We start from the raw sequence: 11,974 nt of genomic DNA on the forward strand, positions 1-11,974 counted from the left end.
AGAGGATACTTCTGGGATAGGTCCACTCTAATCCAAGTTTCAGTGACTCCTATATCTGTCATTTCAACTGCTTACTTGACATCCTGCTGGAGGTGTTGGTATGTCATACTGTCTCGTGTCAGTTTGAGTCCTCTGAGAAGCAGATACTACAGCGGGATTAATGCAAGAGGTTTATTGGGGGAATGCTTGTGAAGGGTAAAAAACGAAGGAAGACCGTTAGGCAGGAAGAGCGAGCCTGACATCTGTGGAAAGAGACAGAGAAGGACAGACTGGGTGGGAAGAGCTTCAGATTGTAGTCTGGTTTTGAGAAAGTCTAAAGCAGGCTGATGGGGAATTCCCCAGCAAAAGTTGCCTAGTAGACAGTTCCTATATGGAGCAGGAACGGACTAGCCTTAGTATGTTTGTACCCAGGGGGAGGCATGACCTCCTGGGAACTAAAGGTATGGCAACTGGCACTGTGAGCTATATTCCCTGCAGCAGGTTCTAAGCATCTGAATGTCACAGCTTCAGGGTTGGCACACCATCCCATGAATGACTATGCACTGGACTGCTAACCACAAGGTGGGTGGTTCAAAACCACCAGTCACTCTTCAGAAACCCTATACAGGGTTGCTATGAGTCAGAACCAACTCAGCAACTTACCATCGCCACCATCAACAAAAGACACTTTACCTTTGGAGATTTACCCCTGAACCTAGAATTTTCTACCTCAGTTTGTGGCAACATGAAGTTCCCTGCTACTAAAGTCAGAACCCTAAAGTCCTTAGAATTGTCTTTCTCTTCTTCATGCCCTTCACTCTTATGTCCCATTGATTCTAAATCCCTAGTATCTTTTCCTAACCCCTAATTTTATGGAGCTCTGGTAGCATAGTGGTTACGAATCGGGCTGCAAACCTTAAGGTTAGCGGTTCGAAACCACCAGCCGCTCCGTGGGAGAAAGATGAGGCTTTCTACTCCCGTAAAGATTTACACCCTTGGAAACCCTGTACAGGGTCGCTATGGGTCGGAACCGACTCGATGGCACTTAACAACAACAATTTTATGCCAATTGCCTTGATTCCAGTCTTTTATTATTTCTCTGTCAGCTCTTGTAGCTCCTGTCTACTTGACTGCTCCCATCCTAGTGAGCATCAGTTCTTTATCCTCTTCAGTTCTTCCTCCCAACGCTAGCCTACATGATCTTTTCAAAATTCAAATCTTGTTATATTCATCTTCTGCTTAAATTTCTTCAGTGCTTCAATATTTCCTATGGGATAAAGCCAAAACTTCGTGGTATGGCATTAGTTGTTATTGTTAAGTGCTGTCGAGGTGGTTCTCACTAATTGTTATCCTGTATCAGGTGTCTGCGGAGCAGCTGGTGGGTTACAGCTGCTGACCGTGTGGTTGTTGTACAGTGCCACACCACAATTCCAGAGTTCTTTCTCTCATGTCACTACACCCACTTATATTGTAGTCTTCAGAGTTTCCCAAATAGGAAAATTGACCCAGAGTATTTTTGTCAGTGGGCTGTGGTCATTTGCTGTGTATGGAATGAATGCCTTACCCTCTCTTATTTGACTGACAAACTCATAATCACCAAAACTCAGGTCATTCTTTCCTGAGCTTGCTGAGAAGTGAGGGCCCTTCCTTTTCTATTTTTGAGTTGCCTAGCTAAGCCTCCGTATTAGCACTTACACGTTGACCTATCTTTGTATTCAGCAGGCCCAAGTTCTTGATAAATGTATGTTTAATAAATGAATGAATGAATAAGCTATAATTGAAGCCTATTGGCTAGCTATACTATTTGTTCAAGGATCCTTAGTGGTACAGTGGTTAAGTCGTCTGAACCCACCAGCCTCTTTTTAGGAGAAAGGTCCTGCACTCATTTTCCATAGAGATAACAGTCTTGGAAATTCTTTGGGTAGTTCTAGTCTGCCCTTCAAGATTTACAGCCTCAGAAACCCTGTACAGGGTCGCTGTGATTCGGAACCGACTCCACGGCATATAGCCACCCCCACAGGGTCACCATGAGTCAGAATTCCACTCGGGGGCAGTGAGTAGATGCACCGTTTGTTCATTAGAGACCGTCTTGTCTATCCAGTCATTCGTCATTTGACTCCTTTCAGGACCTAGGGTAAAAAAAATATTATATCCCCTTCATGAGGATCTTCATACATCTGTAAAATTGGGTTAATGGGTAATATGACTTATCTGAGCTATATTGCCTTAATGTTTGAAGAAGAAAGTATATTTGAGTAATTTTATTGCTGTTTAAGAAAAATATCAAACTACAGTTCAAGGTAATATATTTAATATATTAGTTGGAGTGTTATTTTTTGTTGTTGTTGAGTGCTGTTGAGTCGGTTCTGGCTCATAGCAACCCTGTTTGGTATTTCCGAGGAGCAACTGTTGGGTTTAAGGAGCTGATCTTGTGGTTCACAGTCCTGGTATGATCCTAAAGGGCCACATCAGGAGTCCTGGAGTACTACCGTATTGAAGGTTGTGTACTGTGGAGTTGGTTCTAACTCATAGTGACCCTGTATAGCGTTTTCAAGGCTGTAAATTGTTATGGGAGAAGCAAGCCTCATCTTTCTCCCATGGAACGGCTGGTAATTTTGAACTGCTGACCTTGAGGTTAGCACACTGACTTGTAACCACTATGTTCCCAGAGTTCCTGGGATACTATAGTACATATAATTACTAAAGTGATAATGCTTCATAAGCACATTTTAAATGTTTAAAAAGCAACCTGAGTAAGTATCTGATAAATAAAACTAACACATTATCTACATGTTGAGTAAATACAACTCTTAAATACAACAATTTGCCTGAGATATCTTCAAAATTTAGGATTGAATGGCATGCTTGAATGTCAGTGTCTACAGTCTCTGGGGAGCAAAGACATCAGTTTGAGAACTAAGGTGAGCTTGACCCAAGTCATGGTATTTTCAGTAGCTTCATGTGCATGTAAGGAGCTCTGCTAGCATAGCAGTTACGAGTCGGGCTGCTAACTTCAAAGTCAGCAGTTCGAAACTACCAGCCGTTCCACGGAAAGAAGATGAGGATTTCTGCTCCCATCAAGATTTACAGCCTTGGAAACCCTGCACAGGGCTGCTATGAGTCGGAACCAACTCCACAGTATACCACCACCACCACCACCACCACCACCACCACCGCCATATGCGTGTGAAAGTTGGACAATGAATGAGGAAGACTATAGGAGAATTGATGCATTTGAGTTATGGTGTTGGAGAAGAATATTGAAAATATCATAAACTGTCAGAAAAACAAACAGATCTGTGTTAGATGCAGTACATTCAGAATGCTCCTTAGAATCTCGGATGGCAGGACTTCACGACTCATACTTTGGACATATTTTCAGAAGGGACCAGTCCCTAGAACAGGACGTTATGCTTTGTAAAGTGGAACGTCAGTGAGAAAGAAGAAGATCCTCAATGAGGTGGATTAGCACAGTAGCAGGAGCAATGGGTTCAAGCATAGCAATTATGATATTGGTCCAGGACTGAGCAGTGTTTTGTTCTGTTGCGCATAGCGTTGCTATGAGTTAGAACCAATGAAACAGCACCTATCAACAACAACAATGGGAGATACAATTCAAATGCATACATACTGATACTTTACTCCTAGATGCAATGTTGCTGCCTTAGCTCAGTATTTTCTAGGTTATTGTGGCAGCCTTCTAATTGCTTCTAACAGCTCCCAGAGCTAGCCACCATACCTTGACAGATGTTTTGTCTCCCTTGGCTGTGCTTCTTCCTTCTCTATCTTGTAGTCTTTTTTTTAATCCCTCAAACTCAGTTCAAAAGTCTCCTTCTTTAGTAGGCATCTCCTGATTTAATCAACCAGTGGCTCTTCTCACAGCTCTTTAAAAATATCTCTTTCATAGCATTTATCACACTTCCTTGAAAGTTGTTTAGTTATCTGTCCTACCATGATCTCAGCTGAAAATTCTGGGTATAAATAATTGTGGTTCTTTTTTTTTTTTTTTTTTTTTGTATCCTGTGCAGTCTCAGTGAAAGATGAATTCCCTCTTTTGTAAAGACATAAAAATGCAGTAATATTTGGCCTGCTTGATTAGAGCACAGCTTCTGTACAATGATTGAAAATAAGTATACATTCAGGCAGAAGGTATTTCTAGAATCTTCTAAGGAATTGATTGGGGCCCAGACTTTGAGGTTGCTGAAGCATTCAAAACTGAGTCTTTCAGGTTAGTCTATGACCATTTACTAATCTGAAAGTATCTTTAACATCTTATTTATTTATTTTAAACAGTCTCAAGATACTTTTAAGAAGCACATGACATTCATCTCTGAATAGATGTTTCAGTTGAATGACAGTCTCTTTCATTTAGTAGAGGGTTTTTACTTTAAATTTTGCTGACACATTTTTCCATGACAGCCCTCAAATGGAAACTTGAATTCACTTGTCATAGTTATTAAAGTGTGTGTGTTTTTCTGTGCTCTGGCCCTAACATTTATTATTTTTGTTACTGACCTTAAAAGTATAAAAGAGAAGAATAAAGGCAGAGCCTTGATTTCTTCAGACTTGCTGCAATGCAGCATTGTAAGTCAATTCACTTTTGAACTTTTTCTCTGAAGAAAATCATCATAATGTGCTAAAAATTGCTAATTTTAACTTCATGCTTGAAACTCCTTGAATTCTCTGGAGAACAAGAGCACCTAGTAGATTTTTATTCTCTATCAGCGAAGATTTAATAGCAGGAAAATGGTGTTAAGACATTGTTTGAATTTTTGAAATGAAGATATGGTATGAAAAAGCATTATAATGGATAAGTTGAAGGTACCAACATATTGTACTCTTCTGTCTTCATTATGTTTTATTTACACTCTGGGTTAATTTTTATGTTTTAATTTGAATTTCATTAATAAAATAATATTTTGAGATTAAGTGCTTTATGCTGTTAAGTTGATTCGGACTCATAGTGATCCCACAGGATGGAGTAGACTGGCCCTATAGGATTTTCTTGACTGTTGTCTTTATGGAGGACCACTGGTGGTGCTGTAGGGTAAGCACTTGACTGCTAATCACAAGGTCAGCAATTCAAATCCACCCGCCGCTCCATGGGAGAACAGTATGTAACAATCTCCAGACTCAGAAACCTTACACAAGGACACTAGCAGTTGGAACTGACTCGATGGCACCCAACAACACGCAAGCAGGTCTCCAGATCATTCTCCAATAAAGCCACTGGGTTGGTTTGAACCAGCAACTTTTCAGTTAGTAACCATGTGCTTACTCACTGTGCCACCAGGGCTTTTTTACTAACATTACAGTTGATAATTTTAATGGAAAGGTAAAGAAAACCAGAAGTTTCCTCCTTTTTCACATAAGAAAACCAAGGTACAATATTGTGTAGAAGATTACTCAATTAGATAGTAAGGTAGGAATATATGTGGAAAATTATTGTTCAGAAATGTAGATTTGAATTCTGCTATATGCTCTGGTAGCATAGTGGTTATGATTCGGGCTGCTAACCTCAAGGTCAGCAGTTCGAAACTACCAGCTGTTCTGAGGGAGAAAGATGAGGCTTTCTGCTCATGTAAAGATTTAGAGCCTCAGAAACCCTGTGCAGGGTCACTATGAGTTGGAACCAACTCCACGGTACTTAACAACAACAACAACAAAGCTTTAATAAGGATGTGGTGCCATAAGATAAGCACTTAACCTCAAGGTCGGTTTGAATCACAAGGTTGGTGGTTCAAACTCACCAGTCACTCCTCGGAAACAGGGTCGCTATGAGTTGGAACCATGTTGTTCTAAAGCATGTTACAACAACATGGTATTAATGGTAGTATTAAATTCAGAATAGTAGATTAAGTTTTATTAGGTCTGATACTGTTTTCCAATAATACAGGGGGATCATAGCTGTATGTTGTTGTTAAGTGCTTCGAGCCAGTTCTATCTCCTAATGACCCTATATTGGGTTTCTAAGGAGCAGCAGGTGAATTTGAACTTCCAACCTTGTAGTTCAAACTGACCTTGCAGTCCAGTGCATTGTCCAACAGTGCCACGCCAGGACTCCTATAGCTAACTTTGAATTATCTTTGATGACGGGCTAGTGATCTGCTTTTAGAATTATATACACTTGTAGTGGTTCAATGACACTGGGTAGAGTTGCTTCATAAAACGTCTTCGAAGATACTTAATAATTTTCATTACAATAAAGTATTTGCATATTAAACATCTCTTTTTTCTTTTCAAGGTAAAGATATGGTCTGTCTTTAAAATAAATGAATAATTCTGTTTATTTAGAAAGATATGGTAAAAAAATAAAATAAAATCAGGGATTCTTTTGTTACCGCCCTGTAGCTGTTAGGTCAGCAGCCCTAATCTGGCCAACTAACCTTTAAAAGAAAGGACAAATTTAGAGATGTCAGATTATGCCAGTCAATACTCACTGGCAAAGTTACTATATCAAAGGTTGGAACTTTAGGAGATTCTTCTGGGATTTATTGTACTGTACCATCTATTAATCCCTGATCGGTTAGGTGACTGTCAGAGAAGGGCTACATTTCTAAAGACTATGAAAGGAGGCCCTAGAGGACACATTCAGCTAAAGGTCAAGGAAGCTATTAATGTTCTCTGCTTTTCCCCAAAGAACTTTCCCAGCAAACTGTGTCTCTCCCTTCCCATCATAGCCAGTGAATATAGTGAAATGAAAGCTAAAGTTCAAATAAAACACGTTAGAGCATGTGAATACTAGTACGTGCAGCTGTTTATGGAAATGTACAGCAAAATGTTTGGTGGCTCTTGCCAAAGAATACCAATTTTTCATCTCTGCTTTCTCTGTGCTGCTGCCAAGGGTCAGAGTTTGTGGAGTTAGCATATGGGCAAGGCGTGTTGGTAGATTCAGTCCTTCCTGTGGTATAAAGGTATATTGGAGGCTTTTGGGGGCATATCTGGCTCTGTCTGGATCCTTAGTAAAACTGGTAGGGATCACAGAATTCAGGGCAGAAAGTCCCTACTGGGACTGTGGCCTCCAGTGGAGGTTTCCGGCACTAGCAAATTTAATTTCCCTTCATCTTGCCATTCTACTCCCTGAACGTTAGGAAGTGGTATCGTCGGAGCTCATAGCACAGAGCTCTGTCTTACTTCTACCCATGGGACTCTGGGACTCCAGGCACTCTCCCTGGGACTCCTGCTATCATGGAGGGGAGACATCGGAAAATCTCTTGAGGCCGTCTCTTACTGTGAAGTGTAGAATTTTTAAGATTGTCAGTGAACTCATATATATTTTCTTTGCAATAATCCCCACACCCTTTAGAAGTTTGAAACGTATAAAAAATTATCATCTTGGAACTTACTTTTAGTAATAATATATTTTAAGAATAATTGTTGACAAATTTTGGTTTAATATTAGGAAAACCTTTCAATAATCAAATTTTCAATTGCAGAATGGGCACCCTGTGCAGTAGTGATTTACCTTTACTGTAAGTAGTCAAGCAGAGGTTGAACACGTTGAGTTTGTAATTAAAATGATCAAGAATTCCAGAATTAGGTAGAAGGCATTTAGGGTTTTTTTGTTTGTTTGTTTGCTTTTTTAAAAGAGCTTTTATTGTGAATTGAGCGATAGTTTACATAGGACAACATTGGTTTTGCACTCATCCTCTCATTTTTGTTTCATTGCAATGATTATCATCTCCATGCATCATCACTTAACAGTATTTGCTTCTATTCCCTCTATTGCTTTTTCTTCTTTTTGGATGTCACAAAAACACTCAGGAATAATCATTTAAACAACCAAAGGGCACGTTCTGTGAGCTAGCCTCCTGGCTACCAGCACACAGCCTTTCTCTTTCCATAAGTCTAGAGTCCTCAGCTGCTCTCTCTCTCCATATCATCATCTCTACCTCCATCTCTGGTGTCACTGCTTCTCTGGATAAAGTCCTACATTCTGCTCATGCTCTTCTCTATCGATGGATGGTCCTAGGGTCCTCTGTTCCTCAAATGTAAGATTAACAACTCCCCCCTTTATGCTGCACAACTTCTACCTTTACAGTTGTGACTATCACAATTAGTAATGATAATAATTACACACTACTGAATCAAAAGAATCCTATCCCCCTCTCCTTTCACCAGACCCATCTAGACAAGATGAAAACTATTCATTGGGGATTCTCCCTTCTCCCACACACTCTGAAACTAAACTCCCTCTGGAAAACTTGTAAGCCAGCCACTTCATGTCTTTATAGCCCCTCCCCCCCCATTTTAGGTAGCCACCATCTCAGTTGCCTGTCCCTATGAACCCTGAGTAATGAGGGGATATGCTTGGTCCTTGATTTAAAGACTCCTTCCCTCTTGGTTGTTATTTTGAGCTATTACGTTTATAAGTAAAGGTCAAGTTCGTAAAATTGTAGCAGTTTACACTTGCTTCCGGTATCATCTCTAGTCAAGTTCTGATCATCAAGCCAACCAAACTAGGTCAAATGGGTACTAGTCTGCAAGTTTGGGTATTCTTGCCCACCTCCCCCCACTTTGTATCAGCTGGACACTTCACTCTCAGCTCTAGTCCATCCACCATGGCTAGGTCAGTGTCCATGGGCTCAGGAGTTCCCAAGTCTCCCCAAACTTTGGACCAACCAGGCTTTCCTATTCTCTATCTCATCTCAAGGTTGACAGGAGTTTATGGAACATTGTCGAACCCAGCCCATATCTTCATTACTGACTTTCTCTCACTTCCACTCACATGTAGACCAACATGGTCACCAGCGAGCTTACAAGCCTGCTCATGTGTTCCCTTTGAGTTTCAGTCTTAGAGGGCAGTTGTCTTGAAAGAATTTGATTGCTTGTCTTGATGGCTCCCCAGCAAACAGCTTACTTGTTCTTCTTATAGCCAAACAGACTACCATTTTTGTTTTTTTCCTTCTAGTCTTTCTTTCAGGAAGAATCTTCTATTCCTCTAGCTGCTCCAGGGTGTCTGCATGTCCTTTCAAGTGGGAATGTCCCACTTCAGAAAGTTCTGGATGGGGCTCAGGATTCCACCTAAGGTCCTATACTCTACAAAGGCTCTGCAAGAAGCCTATTTCACTGGGCAAGTTCTAGAACTCCTTTTAGGTATTTCAATGAGTTATAGGCTGAAGATAGGCTTACAAGTTTTCTGTAATCTTATTTCCTGATATTTCTTTCTATCCCACTTAAATGTCTGTTTTACAATAGTAGGCAAGGGAAACCAATATCCATAAGACAGTGGAACATTATTTCCCCTCTTTTACTCATTCAGACTGTGCACTGATCACTGTGTAACAGAACCCTGTTGTTCTGAGTAAACATCACTACTTACCTCTGGTCCATTTGACCCAACAGCAGCACTAGATAGGGTTTCCAAGGAGCAACTGGTGGATTTGAACTGCCGACTTGGTAGCTTACAGTCCAGTGCTAATCCTATAGCACCATACCAGGAGTATATATATGATAAAGAACTCTGATCTCACAACAGTTAAGCACTCCACTGCTAGTAGTTTCGAATCGCAGCCCGACTCGAAACCCCTACGCTAACCAGAGCTGGAATACTACAAATGTTCAAGAATAATGATGAATCTGTGAAACACCTCACAACATGGTTGAACCTGGAAAACATTATGCAGAGTAAAATTAGTCAATCACATGAGGATAAACGTATTGTATGAGACCAATGTTGTAAAAAGTTAAAAAAATATTTTCTTATAAAAGAATCAGTCTATGATAGTTATGGGGGTGGGAATTATTCCTGGGATAGAGGGTAGACACATGATAACATGGGTGACAGGGCAGACAATATGCAACAAGAGGAGGTCAGCAGAGGAAAGACGAAGGTAGCGGAAGACACAGGGAGGAATGCAATAGTTAAAGCGAATAGAAGTGGTATTGTTGTGTGCCGTGGAGTCAGTTCCAACTCACAGCGACCCTGTGCAGGGTTTCTAAGGCTGTAAATCTTTACGGGAGCAGAAAGCCTCATCTTTCTCCCATGGAATAGCTGGTAGTTTCGAACTGCTGACTGTGAGATTAATAACCCAATTCGTAACCACTACATGGAGGGGATTGCAGCCATGTAGTGAAGCAAAGTGTAGGGTTTATTGAATGGAAAACTGATTATCTGCTCTGTAAACCTTCGCTCAAGTCACACACAATAAAAGATTCAAAAAAGAAAAAAAACTGCCTCTGAATTCACAGGCTGGTGCGGAGTGTTTTGTTTCTCTCTCTGTTTTCCATTGCTCTGTCCTTTCACCTCTATTTTAGCAATTATCACATGTTGTCGTTAAGTGTGGTCAGGTCACTGCCACTCACAGCGTGTCTGTATAGGGTTTCCGAGGAGTGGCTGGTGGCTTTGAACCACTTTGAAGTTAGTAGTCCAGTGCTTATCCTACAGGGCTATTTCAGGACTCCAATTATCACACAGCTTTATTATAATTTATTTGCATGTCTCTTTCTACAAATCTGAAAACTTCATCAAAGTTGCTCTCCCTTTTATGCACCGTGGAGTCAGTTCCAATTCATAGCTACCCTGTATAGGGTTTCTGAGGTTGTGTATATCTTTGTTGGAGCAGAAAACCTAATTATCAAGATGGTGGTGGTGGTGATATGCCGTGGAGTTGCTTCTGCCTCATAGCAACCCTGTATAAGGTTTATGAGGCTGTAAATCTTGACGGGAGCAGAAAGCCTCATCTTTCTCCCATAGAGCAGCTGGTAGTTGCGAACTGCTGACCTTGAGCTTAGCAGCCCGACTCGTAACCTTTGCGGTACCAGAGCTCCTTTATTATCAATTATCAAGGTAGGGAAAATTTATTTGAAGTTTTAATTTTTAATCACTAGACAGTGCGTAGTAGGAGTCCTGGTGTAGGGCTGTGAGTTAATGCGCTGGACTGCAAAGTCAGTCTGAAATGCAAGGTTGGCAGTTCAACCTCACCAGCAGCTGCTTGAAAACCCTACACAGTGTAATTATGGTTTAAAACGGACTCGACAGCACTTACCAACAACAAGAAGACATTGCGTAGGCCACAGTGCATATCTGTTGACTGAATAAATGAGTGAACTTTAACCTGACCTCAGGAACTCATTCTCTCTCATTACTTACTGATGGATCTTGCTCTCATTCATTCTCTTCCCTTCCAAAGTCTTTGATGCCTCTCTTTCTATTAGTGGCTTCTTCTTGTCTACTTTCTTGTAATTTCTCTCATTATTTCCTTCGTATGCTTTGTCTCTATGATAGCACTTCTTCACATGATGCCTTGTAGTTATTTTATTAAGCCACAGAAATCAGTTGTATACTGAAGCTAGTATACCTAGAACAAGCAGAAGCCCGATGTGTGATGTGCCCTGAATATCCTGAAAACGTTGTTGTGATGATGCCTACCTCAGAAGGTTGTTGCTACAAGGAAGCAAAATAGCTTACACAATAAGCTTAATGTGGTCTGGGCAGGTTAAGGATGTACTTAGCAATCGATAAATGTTGCTTTTTAACTTTCTGTAATATTGTAGATGTGAAGATATCATGTGTGATCCAAAATAATGATATAAAAATAAGTTAAAATAATATAACATGAGAGTATATTCACGACTGAAATTGAATAGCTTTTGTCTGGATAAAAGCACGTCTTAAGAGACACACCACTAGGCATTATTGAAACCACTGGAAGTGCATTGTGTAGCCAAAACAAATATTTGAAATCTTACATTCCATCACAGATATTCCTCTTATTCTCATAAACTGATTGTTGTTATGTTCTGTGGAGCTGGCTCTGACTCATAGTGATCCTATATTGTTGTTAAGCGACTTTGAGTCATTTCTGACTCATAGTGACCCATTTCTGAGGAGTGGCTGGTGAGTTTGAATTGCCGACCATTTCAGTTCAAACCAGCCTTTCTTTCCAGTGCTTATTCTGCAGCAAGCGCCACATCACTGACCCTATATGCAACAGCGCCACACCACTGACCCTATATACAACAGCGCCACACCACTGACCCTATATACAACAGC

The 11,974-nt window shown here is 40.6% G+C and overlaps 1 protein-coding gene across 1 annotated transcript in view; it reads left to right on the plus strand.

Annotated features, from left to right (window-relative positions):
* Positions 1–370: 370 nt before the first annotated feature.
* Positions 371–11,974, plus strand: part of LOC102822657 — a 23,051-nt gene continuing 11,447 nt past the window's right edge. The window contains exon 1 of the mRNA XM_006851536.1: positions 371–440. Within this exon, the coding sequence (XP_006851599.1) occupies positions 371–440 (70 nt within the window). The remainder of the gene's footprint in view (positions 441–11,974) is intronic.

Source organism: Chrysochloris asiatica, unplaced genomic scaffold, assembly GCF_000296735.1.
Source record: "Chrysochloris asiatica unplaced genomic scaffold, ChrAsi1.0 scaffold00029, whole genome shotgun sequence".
Lineage (NCBI taxonomy): Eukaryota > Metazoa > Chordata > Mammalia > Afrosoricida > Chrysochloridae > Chrysochloris > Chrysochloris asiatica.